Genomic DNA, 27631 nt, shown 5'->3' on the forward strand with positions numbered 1-27631 from the left:
GCCAGGAAGGCTGCCCAGCCCGGGTGGGGACCTGGTCCCTGGCGCAGGCCAGCAGCTCCTGTCAGCTGTTCTCATATGAGGCTTAGGCTCAGGAGCCTGGAGTGGGCACTGGTTTCTTGTCTGTTTTTATAGGAGGGGCACCCCCGCCCCCAAGGAAACACAGCCTGGTCTTGGTTACGAGTACCAGTGGTGGTGCCACTCTCTGAGACATTCCCACTGGGGCTGGGGCAGGCGACCCTTTGAGTCTGGTGGCTGAACTGGGGACATGTAGACCCAGGAGCTGGCACTCACCTGGCAGACAGGCAGGCCAACCAGCATGGCCCACAGACATTGGACGTTTGTGCAGCCTCCAAGCCTGGTGTTGCCATTCTGCAGAGGCCTGGGGTCCTCCCGTGTCTGGGGGCTGCCCAGGGCTTTCCACCAGTCCTCCTTGTTGCTTGTGCAAGGGCCTTGTGTGGCCTCCATCCTTGGCAACCAATAGAGATGGACTTTCACAGAGTCAGATGGAAAACCCAAACCTGAGGGCGGCAGTAGGGATGAGAGAGTGCGACCTGCCGTCCACTAACAAGCAGACACTTTTGCCTGGGGAGTCAGCACAGAGGGTGGGAGAGAGGGCCAGCCTAGGTGGCTGGCGGACGGTGGGTGGGCACGGCCTGGGGCAGGGGCTGCCTCTGGTCGTCCCTGCTCAGCCACTCCTCCAGGGCCGGGTCCACCTTCCCACTCTGTAGTTTAAGCACAAGTTTGTAGTTGATCCTAACGTTCGAACAAGTGCTCCTGTGCCCTACAGACCTCCGTGGGGACCCTGCTCATGAGGGCAGAGTGTCTGTCTATGTGTTTTGGGAGCTCTCTTTCTGGCTTGATGGCTCCCAGATGGAAAGGTCCATAAGAACATGGCCCACACAGTGCAGGGGGCGTTTGAATGCTCGTATGTGAAGTCACAGGCAATTGAAGAGACCTGTCGATGAGAAGACAGCTGTAGGTCTCCACTGATAGGTGAACGGCCTTCTTAGCATTCGGCTCCATGTTGCTGTGATGATGTGGTGCAGGCCAACTAAAGTCAGGATCTGCTTTGGTGAAGGCCCAGTGGTGATGGCTGAGCTGGAGTGGAGTAGGCGAGAGGGCATGGGATGGAGCTAAGCCATTTCATCCATGTCTGGCCCTGGGCAGGCCACCCTGGGACTTTGTCTGGGCCTCCCCCTTGCTGGGAGCGGCCCCATGGGGTGAGGACAGGCCAGAACAGCCCACCACATGGAAGGGCCCCAGATTAGGAGAATGACAGTGTGCTTAAGGGTGGCTTCTGGAGTCTGTCTCCCCTCGGCTGGGGGCTCGGTGACATCCCAGTGGCCTCTCACTCCCATACGCGTTTCCTGGCCTGGTCTGCCCTGCGGCAGGGGCTGCCCATGCTGCTCGCCCTGCCCAAGGCTCTGACCCCCTTGCCCTTTGGGGCCCCCTGCTCATGCCCTTGCTGGGCCTGGCCTCCCTTGGCCCGAGCGTCCGGTCCTCTTGGGACATCGTACGGGGACGGGGATGTTCAACTCTTGTGGCTCAGCCTTGCATGCCGCTCTCCCCTAACAGGGGCCTGCTGTCCCTGGGCAGCGAGGAGAGTGAGCTCTGACATCCCTGGACGCTAGTGCTGTCCCTCCAAGACTGAGTGCTTGCCGTCTCTGCGGCGCGGCACCGGCCAGGAGTGGACGGAAGCACGCGGGGGCTCCCACCCAGCACCGGGAGGCAGACCAGACCCAGGCTCCCTGACTCGCTGGGTTTTCTGCCAATCAAGTCGGCTTTGCTGCTTCTGTGTATTGATAAGAAAAACTTTGAAATCCTCCCATCCCCTAGGGCAGAACGGTTCACGTGGGGGCTGAGTGATGGCCCTGGACCCCCGAGCCAGTGAGAGGTCCTGTGTCTTAGTGGTTGATTTCCACCCCGCACGAAGCCCCTCGGGGGCCAGGCTCCCCCCTCCGCTGTAGGTTCTGGTAGTTATTGACCAAAGCGGTTGGGCCGCTCCAGACAGCCTTGGAGAAGCTCTGTGTCCCTGCATGTCATGTCTGAGCTGGCCTGTGGGTGCCCTGGCCACCCTCCCTTGTGCTCGGGTGGGCGAAACGGCAGATGGCGGCTGGGACCGGGTGGCTGGGAAGCACTCTTATGGAAGGGTCCCTGGCTTCCGTGCCAGCGTCACCAGGTCGCCAGTTGGCACGAATCCCTCACACCTGCCCTGAGGGCCTCTCACGCAGGCAGGGGTGTGGTTTGCTCCCCAGATAAGGCTCCGGTATCATCCTTTCCCCTCCCCTCGGGGTCCTGCTCCCCTGCCGCTGGTGGGGCTCCCGGCTCTTTCTCTTCAGACCCTCTGCAGCCCGCGTGCACCTGCCTGCCTGAGCTCTTCCAGGCTGAAGCTGGGGGGAGTAACTCCAGGCTGCAGAAAGCTTCCATTTTCCTCACATTTGAATGTGGGATGAGATGGGGAAGTTAGGACGGAGCTCAGTGTAAAATAACAAGTCCCGAGAGCGCCGTCCTGCCTCTTGCTTTCGAGAGCATTTATTCGGGGTGCCGTGTTCTAGCCTGGCATGGTGTGGCTTCTGCACTAAATTTGGTTCAGTGACCACTCGTGGGCCCGAGTGTAAACAGCATTCCCTGGGCAAGCCTTGAGCCTTGCGGCGACCCCGCGTATCATCTGCCTGTTATGTAATGTGACAACATGGGATGGAATGGAAACCAGATGTCGGGGCGGAGCGTGTGGGATTCCTCGTCGGTGAGTGCCGGGAGGGCGCCGCTTGAGCTCTCTCCTGCGTTCCAGGCGGACACCCCGAGGACCGGCCCCAGAGGGTTCTGGGTCAAACAGAAACCTTGGCTGAAGGTAAAGTGCAAATTCGGTGTAATTGACTTTTTTCAGAAAGTTGTACAGGGTTTTCCCTGCTCTGCTGTGTGACTGCAGAGCCTTGTTCCCAGTGACCTGGTGACGTGCTGCCTAGAATCAGCTCAGAATGTTGCAGGTCAGCGAGTGGATGAGCAGCAGCTTCGTGCCCCCCTTTGCCGGCCTTGGTCCTTGGGTTTAAGAACAAGGGTTTGGGTTTAAGAACAAAGGGGACTGCGTGTCAGCTGGCAAGGGGCTTGATCTCGTGGCAGGGCCGGGGCCTCGCTACTGCAGGCACAGAGCTGGGAAGGTCACTGCTGGCGGACGGCAGCTGTCAGGGCTGGGGTCTCAGGAGGCTGACTGCAGGTGCCTGGGTGGCCGGCTGCCGGGACCCCACAGGCCTGGGAGTCACACTGCATGGACTATGCCATGAACACCAATCTTTGCCCTTTTGAAACCTGAAAAACTAACTCGCCTGAGTCAGAAGCTTAGTGCCTCCCTAGCTGGAAGCTATAGCCAGCCATGGATGGTGGTTGCATACTTTACTCTTGTAAATAAAATACCAGGAATATCTCCATTTTTGTTATTTTCCACTGGTGGCTTATCTTGCCAAGAGCTGCACATCTTGTAGTTTGCTAAGAAGACCCTCTGGAAACAGCAGCCTAGGAATCTTGGCTGTGATCCTTCCCTCCCGGGCTGCCTACAGCCTTACGGAAGTGTTAAATTCTTATTAGGGAAATGTGTGCTCACTACCACTCTGACCATCCTGTCGTCCTGTGCCGTCGGCGAGCCAGCTCCGAGAGGCAGAGCCAGACGCACGGCTCCTTCCAGCCCCGCACGGGCATCCCTGCAGGATTCTCCCTTTCTCATCTGTGAGGTGGCAGGCAGTGCTCATGGGAGTGCTTTCTGGGGCGAGGCCCACGCTCAATGTGTCCATAGTGTCTACATTACCCTCAGACACACGTATAAAAGTAGGTACTTTTAGAAACGCTGTTTCACAATGAGAAAACTGAGGCCCAGAGAGGTGAAGGATTGTCGAGAGTCTCGCAGGTGGGGGCCGCGGCTGGGGCCCAGCCTGGGTAGGACCACAGGAGACGGCCCATCTTTGGCTTCTCCCAGCTCACGGTTATGTGGCCTTGGCTTCTGGGTCAATGTGGGGCCGTCGCTGGCCATTTGCTGCTGGGCCTTATGTGTTCAGCCCTTGTGTGAACATCAGAGGGGAGGGCAGAGGTCACGCCCTTTACAAAGCAAGATGCTGTGGAAATGGGGGCTCCCACTCCTAGTGCCTGGTCCTGGGGGAACACGGACATGCTAACAGCCTTGCTGCATTTTGTTTGCTCTAAAGAGAACTTGAAAAAAAACCCACCCCAGTGGTGTTTGGCAGACCAGATGTTGTTGTTAGAAAATTATCTGAGTAAGTAGTGCTTCTCCTCAGTTCTCTTGAGCAGAACTTGCCTTTGACTATTTCGAAACACATGTTCAGCATCCATGCTGAGTCCCGTGAGGCCCGCAGAGCAATAGCACCATGTCCTCAGGTGAGCCAGGGACCTGCTGGGATGCTGTGGAGCCCACTTTCTCTCCAGCCTCTGACTCTGCCTGCGCTGCCCCTCTGGGCCCCTCCTGCTGGGTCCCCATTGCTGGGGGGCCGCTGTCATATCTTGGGCTTGGGCTCTGCAGTGCTTTGTTCCTCAACAGAACCCCTTCTTGTGTTTCTGAAAGCCCCATGTTTTCCTGAGGGTCTGGGGTACAAACCCCGCCTGATAGAGGACAGTCCCTGGGGCTCAGAGCCCACCCCAGGCCCCTGGCTGAGGGCCCAGGGCTCCTCCTTTCCTGTGTGTCAGTTTCCAGCCCCTTCCAGGTACCTGATGCCAAAAGCGAAGCATGTCAGGACCTGACAGCTGGGCCCTGAAGGGGTCACTGGAGGGTTTGAGGGCAGGTGAACTTGTGGGGGGGCTGATCGTGCTGCTCCCAGGCCCACAACTTCGGGGCCTCTGCTGTTGCCATCATGCTGGGCCCGGGGTGTGGGACCAGGAGGACTCACAGGGCTCATGCCCTCCCCATATGCCCCAAACATCCCCATGCATCTCAGAAGCCCCTTCCAGAAGGCCCCCGCCCAGTGCGGGGCTGGGTGGGAAACTAGTCATCATCTGGGGCTCAGGAGGTGGGTCCTGCCTTTGCTCTTGGTGCCCCCACTCCTCCCCTATCATTGTTTAATACCAGCTGGGCACGGGGGCTGGGCTGCACTGTGCCCCAGGGCCTTGGTCCTGCTGTCAGCCTTGTGGTGCTAGGGGAACATGGTGGGCACATGCGGGGCCTGGGACCCTGCCCCGCTGGTCAGCCCTGCTGTGAGCCTGTGTCCCATGGCTTGTTTGGAATGAAGGGTTGTCTTTTCCGACTTGGGTTTTGCACAGTGACTCAGAAGCTCTGTACTGACCTGGTGACTCTAAGACAAGGCTGAGTGTGGTCCACATGTGTGCCCCCACAGGACCGCTTGGCTTGGGCTCAGTATCAGTCAAACACTGCCAGGCGTTGGCGGGGACACCCAGCGATGGGCCTGGCGGTGATGCCTGTGAGGGAAGTCAGTGCCCTCAGTCGTAGCCGCTGACCTCTGGATCCAGGTCACCTGCTCACGTCTGACTGTTGGGCCCTGGGAATCCCTGCAGGGGCTGACCTTTTCCTGCCTTCCTGTATGAAGAGATGGGAAGTGATAGGAAAACAAGCAGAAATTAGGGATTCATGCAGAAAAGTGGCTTCAGGGAAGAGCTGAGGCCCTGTAAACCCAGAGCCGTCATCAATTTCCAGAAACAAGACTGGCTGTGGTTGGAAGCATTCTCTGAGGTCTTGAATCATCAAATAAATACTTAAATATGATGATCCGCATGCATTAAGCTGGGCAGCCGAGAAGACAAAGAGTGATGCCACTGTGGGGGGGTCACCATGTCACTGAGTTTACCCATGGTACTTCATTCATCTGGATTCTGGTGGCTTGGTATTTCCCTGCGTTTGCCACATGCATGATTGCCCTAAATTATTTAAAATCAGGGCCGGTGAGGGCAGACACAGCTGTGTCCCCAAACTTGTTTAGGTGACAGCGTCTGGAAAGTGTTTGCTGAGGACTCATCAGCACGGACCTAATGGTGTGTGTTCCTGTGTGAGTGTGTGTGTGTATAAATACATTTAAACTCCAAGTGCAAGTTTCATTGGTCCATTTGTCTGGGGATGGCTAGAATTTAGCAACTAAGTGAAAGTAAGCTGCACATATGCAAATAATTTGGACATGATTGAAAACTAAACTGACTTATTTATTCTGCCTACAAATGTGGAAACTTCTAGGACTTATTTTGGCATTCTGTCTTGAAAATAGTTCATGCAAGAAATAGTGTCACCTGTACAGAAATGCAAAAAAGGAGACAAAGGCAAACAGGACAGGCCCTGCCCCTTTCTGGGCCCTGGCAGAGTGGCTTCTAAGGGAAAGGAGCAGAAGGCAGTGTCATCCTGCCACCTGCCTTTCCTGGGACAACATGCCTGGTACTCAAAGATTTGCCCCTGGCATGGCCTTGCAGGGGACCCAGATACCGCAGAGGAGGGCATATAGATCCACTATGCGCCCCTGCCCTGGCTCAGCAAAGCTGAGCAGGAGAAGGACTGTCTATCACTGCCCAGAAAATGCAATGAGAATGCAGGTTTGCCAGATAAACTCTCTACCCAGCTCCCCATACACCTGTCGCCACTTTGGGAAACTTACAGATGAGCATCATGTGTGAGACTCACCAGTTGGTAATTCTAATTAGTATTAGAAAAAAGAAAAAAAAATACAAATGAATGTGGCTGTACTCGCTCTTTTCAAATCGATTTATCATTGGTCCTTAGGTTGGAGGCTCGCTTCCCGAGTCTTCAGCCCGAGCCGACGTGGTGACAGGTGTGTTTGCTCTGCAGGCGGGCTCTGCCAAGAGAGCCGGGGAGGGGGCACTGGACTCTCCAGAGAGACGTGGGAAGGGGTGGGCCTGGACTGCGCACCTTGCCACGGCCCTTTGCTGGGCCTCAGCGGTAGCACGAAGACCTTCGCTCTAAGTCATTTGCCTCCTCACATTTTATTTTCGCCAACCTCAGAAGTCGCAGGCGGAATCCTGTTTCTGCCGGAGAGCCAGACGTGTTCACTGTGTTGTTCCTAATCTATTAAATAGGTTGGGGACAGACAGTCCCCGTGCCCATGGGCACAAGGGGACAGCCCCGTTGTCGGTGTCATGTCAGTGGGTTTCAACCCCGGGCAAGTTCACTATGGATTCACTGTGACCAAAGAAATGGCAGTAGAACATTCTTGGGGTGAAAGGGTTATACCCAACTTTGTTCCCACGGTGGCAGGTCAATCACTAGAATCCTGTTCACTCAGAGCGAGTCTGCAGGCAGCAGGCCGGTCTCTGCCTCTGGCCCTCTGTCGTCGGTGCTGCCACTGCTCCAGCCTCTGCTCTGCTCTCCCTCAGCCTGCAGCCATGCCACCGTGTCGCCAGAGCACTGGGCAGGGCTCTCTATATAGAGTCAGTAATGATGCATTGCCCACCCGTGTGTAGTGAGCTAGCCGACCAGGGCCAGGGGAGGATCCTGGCCACTGGCCACAGGAGCCTTCACTTCATCCACAGTTGGGCTCCTGACTCCCTGGGCCTATTAACAGGACCCGGCCGTTTCCAGGAGCCTGGAATAGGGGGGACATCGCCTCTGTGTAAACCTTCTCAGGCCTGGGTTCCCTTCTGAAACACATGCCTTTTGGAACTTTGAATGGACTTGAACTATTTACTTTGCACATGGAGATTTCAGGATTTTTTCATGTATATTAGGTTATTCCATCCGAGCCTCGATGGAGCCCTGAGAACTGAGCTGGACCTGGCGTGTTGATCTTCCTTTTCACATTGTTGGTGGCGATCACACCACACCACCGCCTCGTCCCATTTCAGGCTCACAACGCACCCAGGGTTTACAGGGCTCATCTCGCTTGTTCCTTATGGCAGGTGAGACAAATTTGTGCACCAGGCTTGGGGCCTGTGGACTCCAGCCCATGTTCATGTGGATCGAGGGCTAAGAAGCTCTGCTTTCTGCCTTTGCTGCATCTGTGCCATGTGTATACGAGGAAACAGACTCAGAGGTCACACAGCTTGTCTGAGGCCAGGGGTCGCCCATGGAGAAGCTGGGTTCCAGAGCTGGCTGCCGGCATTGTGGGGTGTGCTCAGTGAGGGCCTGGGTAGGGGCTGGGAGGCTGTGGGCACAGAGGCGGGGTCCTCAGTAGGCGCCCGAGCGGGGCACGAGCTGGGTCCTCAGTGCTGAGCATTGACAGGACCGCGTGGGTTCTTGAGCCGCCAACGGGCCCCTGGGAGGCGTGGGTGAGCACACAGCTGTCCGAACGGCTTTTTGACCTGAGGCGTGGGGTCTCTAGCTGCGCAGGACAGTCACACGTGGGCTGTTTTTATGAGAACGTGGACGGTGTGCCGAGCCCCCTTGGAAGTCTTCATGTGATCAGCAAATCATTGAGGCAGCAACTCAGCTGGTCGGTTTCCTCCACTGTGAGCTTAGAACGAGAAGACCTGAAACCGTTAGGTCGCCGAGGGATCCAGGGGAGCATACCGTGGGCCGGCTGTGGGGGCCGGGGGCCAGCGAGACAAACTGGGTGCACTGGCCTTGCCGGAGGTGCCTCGGGACAATTGCAAAACGGTGACAAGTATTTCCCTTTACACCAGTGACCGTTCTTGATGAGAAGAGGACGGGAGATTTACCTGGTGCTGGAGAAAGACAAAAATAAATGTATTAGCTAGGAAACAAGAAACGACAATTCCACATTGTCAGGCCCTGGTGGCTTCCCGGAGCCTGTGCTTCAGGCCTCCTCGCATCTGTCCTTGCTCTGTCCCATCTCCATGCCAGAAAGGCCTGTCCCCCAGCTGAGCTGGGGCGCTGTGGCCCTGGACAGCAGGGGCCATGCCCGCCTTGGGCTCCCGTGTGCTCTCTGGCTCAGTGGGAGTCCTGATTTTCATGTCCTAAACGCTCAGCAAAGACCCTTTGATGGGGATGCTGGGGAGGAATGAGGTGATGGTTTAACCTTAAGGTTCTTAAGAGTGAATGATTGTCATGTGATTTCCCCAGTGGACATTCTTCCTGAAGGAGGGCCTCCCAGGAGCTCAGCCGTGGCCCCAGCAGGCCAGGAGGGAGGTGTGCTCCTTGGGGGGTCTAGAACCAGCATTTTGGGTTGGGTCCTGGCCGTCAAATGTTACTGGGTTACCTGCTTCCTCACACTGCATAGCTGGAAAAGGGAAAATGCAATTGAGCACTTGGGCGCACCACCTCGCGGAGTTGCCCCGGAGGGAAGCTCTGCCCTCCTGGGTCTGCTGGCGTGTCTGAGAGGCACGGCCGGGAGAGAGGTTTTCCTTGACGCCAGATTCTCTGCTCCTGCTTCCCAGCTTGATGAGCCCTTTGGTCGGCCCGCGTGGTGAGGTGGAAGCTCAGGAGCAGGTGAACTTGCCGGCCTGTGCATCTCATCCTGCTTCTGAAGCAGACCTACTTGGAGGTCCCTGGAAACGCCCACCAGGAAGTTCCTTTGGGCCTGCCTGCCATTCCCTGAGAAGGGTCACCATGCTCCTTTGGAGAAAACTGCTCTCCAGCCACAATAGTCCTTGTTTTTTGAAAGTGATCCTGCAAGAGTCACAACTTTTTTCTCCACAGCCTGGGAGCCCTGGTATTGCAGATGTTCTGGATGGTTCGGTGAGCTGTGTGTTCACGGCATCATTATAGGCCATTGACTGCACTGGACCCTCCTCCCGTGGCTGCAGTAATTCCTGACCATCACCGACCGACGCTGCTGCAGTGCTGATGCTAGTGACGGTCCCTGAGGCCTTAGGGCTTTTTCTAAAGAAGAGACGATGGGTGGCTTTGGTCTTAAGCATGATCTCTTCAGCACTAGTGATCAGCCAGGTTTGTGATGGAGAAACGAACTGTGGTCAGATCATCTGTCTGGCAGCCATGGCTGGACAAGCGCTGCAGCAGTGAGCACGTCGTTTTCCACAAAGAGACAAACGAACAAGGCATCGGCAGGGCTCAGGAGCAGGACCGGTGTGGGAGGCCCAGCAGACAGCATTCATGGCCGGCTACTCTTGTCTGAGACTCCTGGTCACTTGAGCAGAGAGCAGACAGTCACATTTGGGCCACACTGCCCAGAGGAACAGTCCACAGGGCTTAGAAACTCATGAACTGTAAAAATGCACCATTCCAATATGACTGGAGTGGGAGGCAGGCTTTTCAGCATGAGAGTCGGGTGAGAGGAGGTGCCGCCTTGCAGAGCGCGGTGCCACTGTAAGTCAAGGAGGTGAGCAGCCGGGGTGGTGGGGGTTTGCCCGAGCGCTCTGTAGAAAGGTCTTGGGGTGAGAACTGGTGCAGGAGCAGACTGGAGGGCTGGGGAAGGTGAGAACTGGCCTTCTAGCCTCCCGGTCCCAGAGGGTGGGGAGCGCAGACCAAAGGGCCCTGGCCCCACAGAGGGGTCTCCTGCGGTCCCCTGAAGGCTTCTGGGACCACATGGGGCTCCGTGGATAGGAGTAGAGTGAGCAATGAATGGGCTTCTGCTTTTTCCTTCTGCCTCATTCTTCCCATGTCAAGCAAAACGCAGGCGTGGAACAGAAGAGAGGAGGAAAAGAACGCTCTGAAAAAATCTCGTAGGAACTGGTGAGGGAAAATCGGGTGTTTTCACGACTCCCAGGGTGCAACTCTTTCCGCTGGGGCATCAGTCCAGCGTGATCCACATTCAGTCAGAGCTACGACAGCTGGGAGGGGTTTCCTGTTCACGGGGATGAAGAGGAGACACCGGGCTACAAGATGGCTTTGTAAAGAAGAGACTCCCCGGTCCCCTAATCTAGAACGTTCTGCGATGGAATGATCTCTACCTGCGCTGTTGAGCAGCTCACATGTGGCTAGTGCGACCGAGGGATGGAATTTTAGATATCATTTAATTTTAATTTAAGTGGCCACCTACTGTATAGCGTGAAGGAAGGCTCTAGATTGAGGGCTATAGGATCTGTTCTTTACTCAGCTGTTTGAAAATAGAAAGCCTAATCCTGTAGCATTTCCTGGTTGGGATAAAAGAGTGTTTGTGTGGGAACAGGGGTGTTCTGAGCCTGGGAATGGGGGTGTTTTAGCCTGGGAACGGGGGTGTTCTAGCCATGAGCACCCTGGGCGGCTTCAGGATGTGCTGAAGTTAGGTTCCCTCTCAAGGTTAGGGAGCTGGCATGCCAGCGTCCTATGTTGCAGCGAGGGCACACCGTCCCAGTAGGGGCCCTTTTGGTCTAAGGAACAGACACTCCCTCAGGGGCAGGATAAACGGGCTCATTGATGGAATTCAGGAGAACCTCAAAATACAACTGTGGGAATCAGTCCTCATGCAGTGCCGGCTGCCCTCACTCCCCACCCCTCCCGCCCCTCCAAACCCCTGCTGCTGTCCCCCCAACCCCCACCTGCTCTGTCCTTAGCTCTGTCCGTGCAGGCTCCTGCCCGAGTCTGTCACTGGCTTGGCTTGTAGGCTGTGTCCTGCTCATTTTACATGCTCGCAGCAGGTGGGAAGCTGGATGCGCAGGCAAGCGGGCACCTAGATGGGCTTTATTCAGATCGGGGTCTGTAAAGCCACCTAGCCACCCGTGTAGATGGCCCTCCCTCGTGATTCCACCCTTGGCCCCTCGCACAGGGAATCCCTTTGGCTGTGCGATGTTGAAAATGCCTTGGCTGGTAAATGTTGCTCAGTAGCCTGTGAGACATCAATTCGAGTAAGCGCGTAGCTGCCCTTGCACTGTGCACGTGTGGTGAAGGGAGCCTCCAGGGCCTGCTCTCCTCCTGTGTTGGCGTCTGAGCGTCTGCCTAGGTGTTCAGTTCATTCTGGTGCCTTCGTCCTGGCAGTTCGCTACCCTTGTTCCCATCCAACATGGCTTTGCCTGGTATGGCCTTTCTGTTGTTGAATGAAAAATCATTGATGCATTGACTTCTGGGACTATTCGTGGTGGCAGGCGGCCACCCAATTCTAGTTTTTCAATATTTGACAAAGAAGGGGTGTTTCCTGACACAGTACATTTTTGGGGAACTGAGTCTCTGGGAGGTCCTTAGTGATTCAGAACGCTGTGCCCTGTGAAGGTGAGCACGGGCCCTGCCCCTGCGGACGAAGTGGGTCACTCCCATGAGGCTGCGCTCCAGGCAGGTGGGCTGCGGCTGCACTTCCGGTGCCATGTGGCCGAATGTTCCTGTTGTGCTGCTCATCCGGGTTTGGATAAAGGAGAGTTTGGAGTGAGGCTGCGGTGGGCGGGTCATGAGGGTGAACAGGGTCTCCTGTAAGCATGAAGGGCGACAGTGCAGTGGCGAGGCGGTGGCTCGGGGTGCTGGACTTGGAGTGTCTGCGGTGAGATACACTTGAACTAAGTGCCTGGTGAGTCCCCAGAGATGCCAGGGCCGTAGTGTTTGTGGGTCCCTGCTGTGAGTCAGGTTCTGGAAGCATCTCCACTGAGCCCCGTGATGCCCAGGTGGTCTGCCAGCCTCCAAGAAGCCGCAACTTGTCCAGGGGACTAGCCAAATCCATCTTGCAGCCTGGATTGGGTCCCAGCTCTGTTTGCTTCCGGAACAACCAGACATTGACCTGCTGTGCCCTGAGCTGCCTTCGTGCAAGCATCTGGTTAGGAGGGTTGTTTGATTTGGGGTTTCTTGATTGTGTTTCATCCATGGATTTTTTATGATGTGAATGTATTGTGCACGCATTCACCATTATGGTTCCAGAAGCTCACACACCCACACTACACGGGTATCTGGTCCATACTTTCCTAGTTCCTACCTTCTCTGGGCAAAGCCTTGGCCACCGAGGGGCTGGTGGTGGTGGGGGCAGGCGCGTGCAAGCTCACACTTATGGGGCCATTCTCACACGTGTCTACCCTCAGGTAAGCTTCTCTTACACACACGGAGGCTGTGGCCCAGTGGGGTGGCCACCGGCTCATGGCCACATGCCCTGACCCGCAAAGTCCAGGCCTGGACTCTAGAGCCCTCTGACTCAACATGGGCCTTCACACCAGCTCCTGAAATGATGCCAGCAAACCAAACAAGCAGGAAGGCAGTTTCACATGTGTATCAGATTGTGACCCTGCTGTGCCCGGGCCACGGCAGCTGTGTTGGGGGCTGGGCTGACTTGGGGATCTGTCTGCGGAGCTGGCAGATAGTGAGATGGGGCTCTGGACCAGCTGGTGACCTGGTCCGGTGACTTGACCCTTCCACTTCCTCCCTGTAAAGTAGGGTTGTGGTGACACCAGCCTCATGGGTGTCTGTGCAGACCAGGGAGGAGAGATGGGTGTGTACTCAGCACGTGCTGGCAGCCGCACCCCGCAAACCTGCTGGCCCTTCCTGGGCTCCCTCACAGCCTTGCCAGCTCCCTTCTGTGCCAGAGGGTGTGCCAGCTTCCGAGGGTAGCCTGGGCCTGGCGGCGGCGGAGGACTTTGCAGAAGCAGAGCCAGCAGGCAGCCAGCGACCTGCCTCAGGCGGGACCCCCAGGGTCAGGCAGGCCAGTGCCGGCTCTGGGGAGGCCTCGGCCGCACAGCGCTCCTGGCGTCTGTCTGTTCGAGAGGCTGCTGTGCTGGGAAGCAGCTGCTCCTTTTTTCACCCTAAGGAGGATGCAGAGTGCTTCCACAAAGATTCTGATTGGAGAAAGTTGGGAGCGACACCTGGAATAGTTAAACTGGTCTGCAGGCTGCTAAGATCAGACGGAAGGGGCAGCAGTCGGCGTGTCAGCGGTGTCATAGGAGTGGGTGCTTTCGTTTTAAGATGTGTGCGTTGTTTTGGAATAACGCTTGTAGAGAGCTTTGCTCCTGCTTCTCCAGGGAGGTCCTGGGTGGGGGGTGGGGGGCACACTTGCTGAGGCCTGACCTCCCACCCACAGGCCCTTTCCAGCCCGGCCTGCTGCCCCAGTGCCCACAGTTCCTGGGCCAGATGCGGATCTGCGGCAGGAGCGCTGAGCAGGGTGGTTGGGCTCTGCCACAACAGCAACCTCTGGAAGATGGATGGCTGCTGCTAGCAGGTAGAATGGCCATTGCTTCTAAAGGGAGCTAGCCCGTAGGTGTGACAGTGACCCCCTGGACTGCTGGTGAGCAACCTGCCTGTGTGCGGGCCCACCCTCAAGCCATTGACTGTGTGACTGCGAGCCGTGCTTTTCCGTTATGTGTTGTTTAAAGTTTGCTGCTGAAGTTTGCTCCTGGCTCTGTTACCCCAGGTCCCTTATCCAGAGGGGTTCCCAGTAGGAAGCAAACAAGAACAGCTCCTTGAGCATCACGTGGCAACCAGAAGCAGGAAGCAGATTGTCTGAGATTTGCACTGTGGGCGGATGGCTTGTGGCTCCCCCGGCCAGAGTGTCCTGGCACCTGCCTTGAGCCTCTGGGCAGTGTGTTGTGCAGCCTGGGGCCTGGCCAGAAGCAGCAGACAAAGACTGGGGTGGGGGCTGCCCTCTTGAGGAAATTGGATGTGCAGGAAAACACTGGGGTCCTCCTGGGCTCTGGGTCACCTGGGCACATCTCAAACGAGGTTCTCCTATGATTTGCCGGCAAGTCAGAGACACTGAGCACAGCTCTCGGGACAGCATGGGGTTCCTCCCTGAAGAGTGATTGACCTCAGGGCCCCACCCTCTGAGCAGCCCATTGCATTGACGGGGCTACACATGCCTGCATTCCGTAGGTTTGAGCAAGTGCCTGCGGCTCAGGGGAAGGCGCAGGTGCCTCCTCAGCCGGCAGAGTCTGTGCAGAGCTGCTGGGTCAGGCCCTGAGGGCCATCCCATGCTCCCTTCCCGGCTGTGGGAGGGCCTCCTGGGCCCCTGACAGCAACCGGGTAGGGCATAGCCCCAGCCTTACATTGAGTAGAGTGAAGCTACTTCTGTTTCTAAAATATAAAAATAATCAGAAATGGAGGCTGTTTTATTTTTTCCCAGCTCCCTAGGGAACACCTTTTGGAAGCCGTCTAGATCACCGTTTCATTCTTGGCAGGAATAACTAAATATTGAATGTCAAGGGAAATTAGAGCAAATAGTTCCAGATCGTCTGATGTAGGCGGGCAGGGCTGGTGAGCCACTTTAGCCATTAATCAGTGTGTTGTCAATTTATCTGCTACCGAGAATCTCTCAGGCTCAGGTCAAAAACCCATTTCCTGTGCCTCCCCCCCCCCCTCCCCCAACTGCCCCTACCCCAGGAAGGTCATCTTCAGGTGTGTGACAAGCACCCACTTCATTGTCCCCAAGCAGGTTGGGAAATACCACTGAAGTTTGTTGCTGAATGCCTGTGTTCAAGGAAAAAGAGCCAGAAATGATCAGATAAATGCTAAGTCCTAAAAAAACAGCGAGGCGTCTCCTAAATGCCAGCCAGCACTGTGGCCCTGATCCCAGGCAGCCGTGTGAGGATCTGAGGCTCTGGAAATGTCGTGACCTTTAGAATCCAAGTGTCAGAGCCCAGCTGGCCCTCTGCATTTAAACGGAGACAACAGCCAGTGAAGCAGGGAAAGCAGAGCAGGAGCTGGGCCCTGGCGCTCCAGGCGGCTGTCGGGCGGGGACCCCACACCGGGCCGGGAATGGAGGGTGCTCCACGGGATGGCAGCAGCTGTTCCCGAGGCATCCGTACCCCCAGCCCGCCGTGCGTGTCACTGGATGTGCGTCCTGCATGAGTCTTTCCCGACTGGACAGGCAGTGCTCCAGGGCAGCTGCTGGTGGCAGTCAGAGTAGGGCCCTACGCACGCTATCCTTTCCTGCCTGGGGGCCTCGGCAGTGCTTGAGACTCTGTGTGCCTCAGTGGCCCCATCCGTGAAATGGGGGCACTGTCAGGGGCCCCTCAGCTCTTTCCTGTGCAGCGATCGGGGTCCGGCTGCTCGCGCGCCCCCGTTACTGGCCCTTCCTAGAGGGCGAGGTCAGAGCCTAAGAAGCTGCTGTGACGTGTGAGGTGCCTTGGAAAGATGACAGACACTCTGAGAAGCTGCCCTGCCCCTGTTCAGAAGGAAAGTGGCTGTAGAAATACGATGGCCGCTTCTCTAGCCTGTGCACGCAGAACGCCATAGTGATTTTGCTGTTGGTTTTAGTGAGCACATTTTATTCAAGAAGTGAGATGAAGCTCCGCGGGAGAGTAAACCAGACAGAACAGGGGAGGGGCAGCACTGCAGACACATGGGGGTGCCCTCTGAATGCGACGGCGACTGGCTCTTCCTGCCATGAAGGTAGGGATTGTTTATTTTAGGAAACTTGTAAAGAATAAAAACGTTTGAAAATGGGGAAGAAAACTCCTCCGAGTCCTCTTCTGATCATGTCGCTGCGTTCCCCGGGACCACGCTCATGTGTCTTTCCCGCTCCTTTTCTTGTGTCTTGTGTCTTGCGGCTTCTGCAGAACTGGCTTCCTGGGGACTGTAGCATTCTGCTGCTTGCGTTCTGCACTCGCACTTACTGTCACCATCGTCTGCATTACAAGGAAACCCCTCCCAAGGGGCCAATGGCAGTGGAAGTCTCACTGGACAGCCTCGTCCCAGAGATGCCCCGACGATCTCTCCGATCTTGGGCCAGCAGAGGCTTTGAGGTTAGTTGCTGATTTTGCCCCTCTGTTGAGTGAGCACAGCAGCACAGGTTTTCTGGCTCTCTGCCCCATTCGGAGGGCTTATCAGCGTTGACCACGTGTCTTCAGTGTCCCCGGGGGGGTGAGGGGCGCTGAGGAGCCGAGGCTGGAATAGGGCTGCCTCTGAGGCCTCCAAGACCCACCCCAGCCGTTCCTGCCCACAGCTGCAGGCAGGCTGACCCTGACAGCTCTCTCCGCCGTGTCCAGTCCTGCGCTCTTACCGGAGCTCATCCAGGATGCCACTAAGGGTGCTGTGAGCCCTGCTCGGTGTCCCTAACTGCTCCCCACCACGTTCTTCCCTCCCACCCACCCTGAAACCTTGGCTGCGCAGGACTCTCCTCTTTCTCCGCCAGCAGCGTTGCATCAGTTTCTGAGGTACAGCTGTCCTTCCAGAATCGCTCTAATCCCTCTGCTCTGCTCTGTTCCTGTTGCCACTGCCACCTCTCTCCTGACAGCTGAGTAGACTTCGGATTTCCCATCAGCCTATCCCATGGCTTCCAGAAGAAACTTCCCAAAGTGCAAGCAGCACATGTGTGCTTAGCGTGGTCCTCGTCCGAGTTATGGGGTCACATGAATGTGACCTGACCCCCTGCCTAGTGAGAGGTAACTGCTTCGTGTGGCGCAGAGTGAAGGGTTGGGGCTGGGGGAGAGATGGGGGCACAATTTGAATGGCCTGGCTCTTTCTAGAAATGTCTTCTGGTACATCTGCTTTCTCTTTCTTACAGCAAGGGGATGATTTAAATCCTTGTTCTGCTCTTAGTGTGCCAGGGCCCCTCTTGTAAGCAGGCACTTAGCAAGTACTTGTCATTGAATGTTTTCCCACTGAAGTCTTCTGAGGAAGGAGGGTGCCAGTGTCCCCGCTGTCCATTCAGGCAGGTCAGGTGTGTCTGGGTGGTGCAGGGTCAGCATCTCAGTACAGGGTGGGATGGACCCTGAAAGGGGCATGTGGGCAGAGGGCAGTGGCGAGGCAGGGGCGGTCCCCCTGGCTGCGCACGGAGCAGGGACCTAGCATCCCAGTACTGGAATCTGCGGGTGGCCACAGGCTCCTGGGCAGTATGCTGCCAGCTTGCGGACCCACAGCCCCTCTCCGTGGCCCTGCCATGCCTCTCTGTCTGCAGGTCGGTGTCACCTCCGTGACTGCAGAAGGCCGGGTGCACCACTGACGTGACCCATCCCTGCTCTGCTACTGTGGCTTGCTGGTGGGGAATGCTGCCTGACCCTCAACCCACAGGTCAGGGGGAGCTGCCCTCCGGGGTTCGCCTCTGCTAGGGAAATGCAGGGCGGCATGTCTAATATGGGGTTTTCAGGAAGGAACCCCAAGGTCTTGCAAAGTGTTTACAAAGATTCACCAGAAACACTGGTTAGGGGAAGGCAGTCCCTCGAGTCTGAAAGCCAGGGGAGTCACATAATTATAAAATAACATACATATACGTGAAACTAAATTCTAAGGAGTTTCCTATTACTGTTTGGGTGGAACTGAAGTTGAAAATATTCTTTTCCTGCTGAAGGGCCTGCATGGGGCTTTGCTTTGAGCACTAGGGGGCTGGCTTTAAGGGGACTGTCCACCCAAAGTCCTCATGAAGCACAGCCTCCTTGGCTTCTGAAGCTTACCTCTCCTACCCCTATTCCAAAAAAAGAAAACGGACAACAAAGAAACAGTTATCTTCCCTGCCTCCTCAACCCCACTCCTGCCGTAGGACTTCTCATTGTGGAGAATTGGGGTGTCCCTGAATCGCATACATTATTTGACCTGACCTGTTGTTCTGGCAGGATGCTGGTATTTGCTGTTCTGGAAGTAACAATACGCATTTTAAATGGGGGTGGGAGGTGCAAGCGGTCTGCAGTTTTCTGCCCCACCGGTGCCCAGGCTGCTCTAATTTCTTGGCTGGGGCTCGTGGTCAAGGCCGGCCCAGCAGATTCCTTGGCTCAGTGGAGGGCGGCGTCAGCCTCGGTCGCAGCCGCTCTCAAAGGCCTTTGCGTCATGCCTCAAACAAACAACACATGCTGAAAGGGCTTGTGTTCTCGCCGAGGAGGGGCCGCCAGGGCACTTTGTTTACTGCGAGGCTGGGCCTGGGGGCCTGGGGCCTCACTGTGATTGCCAGGGACCGCCCAGGCGCTGCTGGGGCTGTGGCCAGGGCGCAGGGCTCTGCACCCAGCACTGCCTGCGCCCGCCCCGGGCCACTGTACGTGTGGGCCCCACCCGCCGTGGGGGAGTGCAACCTTCCCGCCGGCAGGGCAGTGGGGACAGCCGGGGGCTCTGCTGTCTCAGCAAAGGTTCAGTCTCCGTGCAGGTGTGGCCACTTGCAGGAGGAGGCCTGGGTTCAGAGCCCTTTGGGCTCTCGGGACTCAGGCCCCTTTTCTGGAAGGTGCTGGACATCTTAAATCTTCCTTACAATATTTAAAATGTGTGGACTTGGAAGAGCAAAATAAAAAGCACCCACTTAGATGTCCCTGGTGCCGCCCCTCCACCTGCCAACTGGTACTGTGAAGAAGAGATTAACCTAAATTAAGAAGATAATTGTCCCGTGTTAATTGTAGGTTGTCCTCTAAAGCTGTTTTCAGTTGTGAGGTCTCAACAGCAGGCCGGCTCCGGGCCCTACTGTGGCTTGCTGAGCACTGGCACCCTCCGAGCTGGAGTTCCAGAGAGGAGCCATCCTTCTCCCGAAGTCCCGCGGTTCCCCCAGGCCCCTGTCCCACAGAAGATTCCCCTCCCAAAGGCTGCGATGCTCCCTAAAACACCGGCGACATAAGCCGTCAGCTGGCTGTTCTCGGCTCGCCCGCTCCGTGTCCCAGCTGTGGGGCTTGTGCGCGCACCAGCGGGGCCCTGCCCCAGCCCTGCCCCCGGCCCCGGCCTGGGCCTGCTCTGGCAGGCTGGTCACAACCCGAGACCTCACTTCCTTGCCACGGTTCAGGTTTTCCTGTCATGTCCCTTGGCACTGGGCAAGGCCCAAGATAAAAATGTGTTGCACTGGGCCCTTGGGCTGATCCTACCAGGGTTCCCTTTGTTAGGAATCCAGGTTTCAAGAGAAATGTGAGGTCAGCCCTGTCCTGTCACACCAGCAGGTGGAAACAGGGAGCCCCTCTGAGTTGCTTTTTTCCTTTTTAAAAAATCAGTTTTCCTGTTGGCTGGCTCAGTCACTACCGAATAAACCTCAACCCTGTCCTCCCTGTGTATAGACAGATGCTGAATGAATGATATAAACCCCACCTCCCACCCCGGGGCAGCGCAGAAACAGCGGTGACCAGGGTGGTGTGGGGGGGGCTCAGTGGTGTTGGCTGCGCCGCCCTCCACTGCTGCAGCTTGGCCTGTCTGCCGTCTGCACGCTGTGAGGGTGGCTCCTCCCAGTCCTGTGCCCCCAGACGCTCTCTGTGTGATACCGAAGGCCCCTGGGTTTGTCGGCTCTACCGACCACCCGCCCTTCACACTCAAGTCTCCTTCAGCAGCATAAAGTAGACTGTCATTCTGCCGGGCGTCCCAGTCCTCGTGCCTGCGTCGCTGCACCGGGTATCCCAGTCCTCGTGCCCGGGTCGCTGTGCCGGGCGTTCCGGTCCTCATGCCCGGGTCTCCTGCCACCCACTGGAAAGGCCCTCCACACGCTCTGTTCAACAAACTAGATAAAGTAGTTGTATTTTCTGTTCCCGGGGGGCTCCTACCTCAGAGCAGGGGAAGCAGGGCCTCCTTCCCAGGTCCTGGTGCGGAGGTCCGGCTGGGCAGCTGCCCTTTGCTCAGCTTACCTTCATCCCTTCGCCAGTGCTGCCTCCTTGCCTTGAAATTCACGTGTCCTCTCTTCACGTCCTGTGGCACAGTGCTGAGCCCGCATGGCACTCAGGAAAGTCTTGGTGAGGGAAGAAGGAAAAAGACACCATTTCAAACACTGCAGTCCGCTTACTTTGTCCGGGAGCACACTGACAGGCACATGGTACGACAGAAGAAGGTCACAGGCAGAAATGGTTCCTCTGAAATTACAACTTGTCTGAGCCAAAAACTGACGTTTCCTTTGTAGTGAATATTTACCAAAAAAACAGAGCAACACCAAAAATCCTTCCCTTCCTCAGGGACATGAAAGTGTATATTTTCTCCTGTGACTTTTAACATTTTGTCTCTCTTATTTAAGCCTGATTTTTGTGGATGGTACGACATAGGGCTCAGTTCATTTTCTTCTCCCATTTGGTAACTGTAATGCCTGAAACTTTGCACCCTTCCCAGGGAAGCCACACTGCCCGCTTTGTTGTGTATCAGGCCGGGTCCATCTCTGGCCTGCCTGCTGTGCTCAGCTGAACGTGAGCCTGTCCCCGGCCGGCACGGCGCTGTCCTGCACGGTCCCCCTCCTGTGAGTGTTTCAGCTCTTCGGGCACGACTCCTCCAGAGAAGTGTAGGTATACTGTGTGGGTTCCAGTACTGGGAGCTTCCCTTTGCATCCTTATCTTCCCGCTGATAGGATCTTCAGTGCCTTTCCGTGGATGTTCACCATTCTCTCCAATGAAGACCTTGTGTTATGTTAGATTTACTCTTTGGTACAGCTTGGGTTTTCCTTCCTATTGAAGACACATCTTTCTAAAAATTTGGTTTTCTGTTGCTAGCATATGGAAATAAAATTGATATTTATTTTATTTTTATATCCAATCACTTTCCTAAAATCATACTACTTTGAAAAGTTTTTCTAGGTCTCTTCGGGGTTTCTAAGACGCAGAACATTACCTGTGGTGGTGACAATTTTGCTTCTTTCTCCTTACAACTGTATTTATCTTCCTTGTCTTACTCCTGTGCTTGTTAAGGGATCTAGATGGGCTCCAAACAGGAGCAGAAATGCTGGCTCCCTGCTGTGGTCCTTGACCTTGAAGGGAAGGCTAAGGACATGCCCCGTGTAAGAGTGATGGTTGCCATAGGTTTTTGTATTCCCCTTTTCAGACTGAGTTCATAGGTGAATGTGTTTTAGTAGCTGAGTGCTTTCTCTGCATCTACTGTGATGATCATGCGATTTTTCCCCTTTAATTTGTTAATATGTTGAGTTAACACTCAGAGACTTTCTGTTATCAAATGTCCCTTGGTTTCTTGCAGGGGATCCACCTGGCTTGTGATAAATATTCTTATACTTGGCTGGAGGAGGTTTGGTAATGTTTAAGATGTTTCCCTCTCTGTTCTTGAGTTGTATTGGCCTGTAATTTCCCCCACTTTTTAAAATTTTGGTATCATTAATATACAGTCACATGAGCAACATTGTGGTTACTAGATTCCCACCACATGCCCCATTACAGTCACTATTCCTCAGCATAGTAAGATACTATAGAGTCACTACTTGTCTTCTCTGTGCTATACTGTCTTCTCTGTGACCCCCCCTAAATTATGTGTGCTAATTATAATGCTCATTCCCCTTCTCCCTCCCTTCCCACCCATCCTCCACAGTCCCTTTCCCTTGGGCAACTGTCAGTCCATTCTTGGGTTCTGTGAGTCTGCTGCTGTTTTGTTCCTTCAGTTTTTGCTTTGTTCTTATGCTCCACAGATGAGTGAAATCATTTGATACTTGTCTTTCTCTGCCTGGCTTATTTCACTGAGCATAATAACCTCTAGCTCCATCCATGTTGTTGCAAATGCTAGGATTTGTTTTCTTCTTATGGCTGAATAATATTCCATTGTGTATATGTACCACATCTTCTTTATCCATTCATCTACTGATGGACACTTAGGTTGCTTCCATTTCTTGGCTATTGTAAATAGTGCAGCAGTAAACATAGGGGTGCATCTGTCTTTTTGAAATTGGGATCCTGCATTCTTAGGGTAAATTCCTAAGAGTGGAATTCCTGGGTCAAATAGTATTTCTATTTTTAGTTTTTTGAGGAACTTCCATACTGCTTTCCACAATGGTTGAACTAGTTTACATTCCCACCAGCTGTATAGAAGGGCTCCCCTTTCTCCACATCCTCACCAGGATTTCTTGTTGTTTGTCTTTTGGGTGTTGGCCATCCTAACTGGTGTGAGGTGATACCTCATTGTGGTTTTAATTTGCATTTCCCTGATAATTAGTGATGTGGAGCATCTTTTCATGTGCCTGTTGGCCATCTGAATTTCTTCTTTGGAGAATTGTCTGTTCATATCCTCTGCCCATTTTTTAATAGGGTTATTTGCTTTTTGGGTATTGAGGCATGTGAGTTCTTTATGTATTTTGGATGTTAACACCTTGTCAGATAGGTCATTTATAAATATACTCTCCCATACTGTAGGATGCCTTTTTGTTCTGCTGTTGGTGTCCTTTTCTGTACAGAAGGTTTTTAGCATGATGGAATCCATTCGTTCATTTTTTATTTTGTTCTTCTTGCCCGAGGAGATGCATTCAGGAAAAAGTTGCTCATGTTTATATTCAAGAGATTTTTGCCTACTGTTTTCTTCTAAGAGTTTTATGGTTTCATGACTTACATTCAGGTCTTTGATCCATTTTGAGTTTACTTTTGTGTATGGGGTTAGACAGTAATCCAGTTTCATTCTCTTGTATGTAGCTGTCCAGTTTTGCCAACACCAGCTGTTGAAGAGGCTGTCATTTCCCCATTGTATGTCCATGGCTCCTTTATCGTATATTGATTGACCATATATGCTTGAGTTTATATCTGGACTCTCTAGTCTGTTCCATTGGTCTGTGGGTCTGTTCTTGTACCAGTACCAAATTGTCTTGATTACTGTGGCTTTGTAGTAGAGCTTGAAGTTGGGGAGCAAGATCCCCCCGCCCCCTGCTTTATTCTTCCTTCTCAGGATTGTCTGGGCTATTCAGGGTCTTTTGTGGTTCCATATGAATTTTAGAACTATTTTCTCTAGTTCGTTGAAGAATGCTGCTGGTATTTTGATAGGGATTGCGTTGAATCTGTAGACTGCTTTAGGCAGAATGGCCATTTTGACAATATTAATTCTTCCTATCCATGAGCATGGGATGTGTTTCCATTTATTGGTATCTTCTTTAATTTCTCTCATGAGTGTCTTGAAGTTTTCAGAGTATAAGTCTTTCACTTCCTTGGTTAGATTTATTCCTAGGTATTTTATTCTTTTTGATGCAATTGTGAATGGAATTGTTTTCCTGATTTTATAATTTTCCCTTTTTAATGTCAAATGCTTTTTTATTCTCTGGAAGAATTTGTATAAGATTTGAATGATTGGTTCCTTCAAAAATCAGAATAATTCATTTCAGACTATTTGGGGCTCATGTTTTCTTAGTGGTTGATGTCCATAGTAGTAATAATTTGAGTTTCTAATTCTTGTAGATTAAGGTAATTTTTTAGGGATTTGCCCCTTTCATCTAAATTTTCATTTTTACAGCTGTGGAATTGATCGGGAAATCTCTTTTAAGCACCTGCTAGATTTGTAGTTCTGTGCAATTCTTGATCAGTCTTCATTTTATTGGATGTTTAAGAACTAACTTCTGACCTTGTTGATTCCCTTGGTCTTAGTTCGCTTTCTAGGTTTCACTTTTGCTTTCCTCCTACTTTCTTTGGGCAGACCCTCCAAGGTCGAACGCACACTCATTAATTGTCAGCCTTTCTCCTCTTACAAGCTGTCTATGTGTCCCTGAAGTGCAGCGTGAGGTGTATCCAGCAGGTTTTGGCACTTGTTCTTGTTTTTCTGTCCTGTTTTCCAAAGTCATGCTGCCAGTGAGCACCTTGGGTGGGCAGCAAGGAGGAGGGCACTTTACTTCTGCATCTTCCTTCCAAGGCACACGCCCCAGTCTAGTCATGAGAAAACATTAGGCAAGTCTGCCAGCTAAGGCATGTTGGACAGGACACCTTCACGCTGTCAAGGTCATCAAAAACAGGGCCAGTCTGCGAGACTGTTAGGGTCAAAGGGAGAGTCAGGAGGCATGACCGCTAATGTCATGTGGTGCCCCAGGTGGGGTCCTGGAAAGAAAAAGGGCTTTTGGGAGAAGCTGAGGACTCCTGGGTGAAGCGTGGACCTCAGTAAATCATGATGTCTCAGTGCCAGTTGGTTTGGTGATTGTGACAAACACTCAGGTCTGACGTGCACTTTGGTCCCATGTCCAGGGCTGTTTTCCACACCTTCCTCCCACCGCAGCTTGATGCTCTTGGCTCTGCCATCTGCTGCTCTCTAGCAGCCCTTCCTGTCCGGCCCCGTGGTGGGGCGTTTCCTGGGTGAGCCCAGCTCTGGCACAGAACTGGGCGCCATTCAGACAGTCTAGGCTCCGCATGGCCTTCGCCCGGTGCCAGGGCCCACTGCATCCCAGGGATAGGACGTGTGCACACTTCCAGGCCCAGCCTATGGCTGGCCTCGCCTGGGCCGAGTTACCGGGTCCCGTAATGTGAGCCCTGCTGGCAGCCCAGCACAACCACCATCCCTCCCAGCTCCCTTGCCTGTTCCCTGCCGTGTGTGCTGCCCGTGGGGAGTGCCAGCTCTGATTTTGGTCCCACCTGAGGGTGGTGAACCCAGCCCTACCTGGGTGCCAGCCACCTGCGTTCTGGCCCCATACCGGCTGCCAGTCGCTCTCTGTGCCCCTTGATTACCCTCAAACTTTAAGCCAGGCCACTAGGCATCCAAAGGTGATTTCGTCAAGATGGTGGGGAGTGGGGGACACATTGTGTCAAGCTGCTAGCTGGCAGATAAACACTGGGCCGTTGGCCACCTTCCTGCTCCTATCCCATGCCTTCTAGCATTTTCCTTGTATATTTGGTCACTGGTGTCTCTGCCTTTCTTTCTGAGCCTCTAAATATGCTCTACTTACTTACATTAAAAACACCACAGAACAGAGCCTCCTGGGCTTGTCTCCCTCCTGCCCCGCTTCATTCACCTTGGCTACTGTGGGGAGCTCACTCTTGCTGCCAGAGGGGACGCTCTTCGGAGAGGAAGGGTGGACGGGCCGTGTGCCACTTGGCGCCCCACACCCTGTAGGCCCTGCAGACCCTCTAGGGCTCAGTCCTGCCCTCCTGCTGCTGGGGCCATGCAGTCTGTGCGCCTGGCCCAGCCGTACGCAGGTGTAGCGTGGCTCTCACCTGCCCTTGGCTTCCTGCCTCTGTGTGTCTGGGTGTGCACGCCAGGGGCACCCAACCGGCTTCCATGAGCAGTGGGGCTATGCTGTGGGGTCACCCTTGGCCCCTGGGGCATGGGAGCCCGAGGAGGAATGCTTGCCCCTTGCTTTCCTCAGGGAGGCAGTCCTGGATGCTCGCTGGAGGCTTTGAATGGGGCCCGGGGATGAAGACTCAGTTGCCCTGATTGGCCCAAGCCGCAGCCACTCCGTGATGCATGTCTGTACCAGCTCACGGCCGCCCTGCACCCTCCCTGCCCTCACACTCGCTCCTCCTCCCGCCTGTGCCCTGGATCTGACTCTGTGCTGACAACCTAGGACACGAGGCCACGTCCCCTGAGAACGAAGCTGCTGCTGTCCAGTCCCCCCTCTGCTATCAGCCTGCCGAGGTCACATTCAAAGGCCCCGCCCCACTGCTCTGGGGCTCCTTCCGGTTCTGTCTGTCGGTGGCCTGTGACGAGGAGTAGGGGAGAGCGGACGCTGAGAGCTATTTGTGGTAGTTGGACATTTTGCAGTGCCCTGTTTGATGAAAGTACAGGTGGGCAGCAGGTCGGCATTCCAGCTGGCTGGAGGATCCCTGCCACAGTGCCCCCAAGCCGTCTCCCTGCACTGCAGGGCATCTCTGGGGGCCAGAGGCCGCTGCAGGTCGCAGGCTTCTCCCTGTCACTGTGCGGCCCTGCCCTCCCCAGGTGATCCAGCCAGAGGTCCAGGAGATGTTTCCGTTCTTTGACCCCCAACATGCCCCGCCCTCCCAGTCCCTCCTGCAGGACGCTGTGCCTGTTTCTCCCCACTTCCCCCCAAGGGTGGATGCTGTGGATTGCCCAACACAGCCATTATGACAGGACTTGCGTAACTTAGGGCTAAATAAAGCCTACCGAGAACAAAGGTGCCAAGTGCTCAGCCTCACCACTTCCTGACTGTGTGACGGCTTTGCTTCTTTCTGATCTGCTCTGGGCCTTCTGGGTCTCTGCGGTGGAAATGCCCAGGGGTGCTGAGGCCCCTTCTTGCTTCCCAGCCCCGTGAGGACTCCTGCTCCAGCCTGGTCTGCACTGCTCCCCGCTGTGGGTCCCGCTGCGCAGATTCCTGCTTGTGGGGGATCCCTGCACTCCTGGCCTTGGGCCTTCACCCTGCCAGTCCCTCTTCCTGGAAGCCTTCCCCCTTGACCTAGGGACTCACAGGGATCCACCCTGGTTCAGGTTGGAGCTTAAATCCCATCCCCAGAGAAGCTGAACAGCCGCTCTCCTGGGTGCTCTGCGGGCCAAGTCCTGCAGTTCTCTTCCTGATCAGGACACTCCTGAGTTCACGGCCACAGTTCCTGCAGGCTGGGCTTTGAGTGGCCCGCTTTACCTTTTGCCTTTGGCTGTGGCCACAGAGCCTGTGTGTTTGTGCGTGACTTTCCTGGGGGGAGGAGTGCCTAGAAAGAGTGTGTGTTTTGTTATTGAAAAGGTGTGTAGCGCGTACACGCACAGGGACAGCAGAGGAGGAGTCCGCAGTCACTGGGACCTGGACGCTCTGGGGGACAGTGCTGGGTGTGTCTCCCTCTTCCATGCTCCACACTGTTTGAGGTCAGCCCGGGACAAGCAAAGCTGTTATGTCTGCCGTGTGCTCTGTGCCCTGGCTCTGCCCCTTGGAGGGACCTGGGTTCTGGTTAGTCATGCTTGCCAAGCATGCATGATGTGATGGCACCTGGCTTCCCCGAGCGACCTTGTGTCCACCCTCAGTCTTGGATCGTCACACGAAGGAGGTCTGGGGTGAGGTGTTTGCAGGTCTGCAATGCCCTTCCTTTAGATGAGTGCCACCGGAGTCCCAGGCACTGGCTCACTTTAGTCCCCGTCTTGTGGGTTGTTGGCAGAATCACAGGTGGGAGAGTGGAAAGGAAATTTCCACTTACATGGGTTTTATATTTTGACCAACATGTTTTCCTTGGTTGACCAAACAGCCTGCGTGTGTGTCAGGTGATATGGGGACTTTTCTTTGCCACATGACCAGTCCCTTCGCCCCCTAGCCTGGAATCCAGGGTTCTGGAGGCAAATGTGCTTTGGGGGAGGGAGGAGTCTAAGGTGCATGTTCCCCTAAGGAGACACCCCAAGAGGATGGTGCACCCCCCCCCCCAGCAATTCTGGAAGGTGGGGAGACTGCAGAGCTGC

The 27631-nt window shown here is 54.8% G+C and overlaps 1 protein-coding gene across 13 annotated transcripts in view; it reads left to right on the plus strand.

The window, feature by feature from the left end:
* Positions 1-27631, plus strand: part of HDAC4 (histone deacetylase 4) — a 281717-nt gene that overhangs the window by 69048 nt on the left and 185038 nt on the right. For 3 of the 13 annotated variants that reach the window (XM_073217871.1, XM_073217874.1, XM_073217881.1), the window contains exons 1-2: positions 15072-16081; positions 16249-16434. The exons of 4 other annotated variants lie outside the window; for them this stretch is intronic. Coding sequence is in view for 4 of the 9 variants with exons in the window: in XM_073217860.1 (XP_073073961.1) it covers positions 15973-16081 (109 nt within the window). In the remaining 5 variants the exon portion in view is untranslated. Of the gene's footprint in view, positions 1-2721; positions 2852-15071; positions 16082-16248; positions 16435-16911; positions 17074-27631 lie in introns of those variants that run through there. 6 more of the 13 variants (XM_073217870.1, XM_073217873.1, XM_073217860.1 and 3 more) reach the window with 3 other exon arrangements.

This window comes from Manis javanica, chromosome 12, assembly GCF_040802235.1.
Source record: "Manis javanica isolate MJ-LG chromosome 12, MJ_LKY, whole genome shotgun sequence".
Classification (NCBI taxonomy): Eukaryota; Metazoa; Chordata; class Mammalia; order Pholidota; family Manidae; genus Manis; species Manis javanica.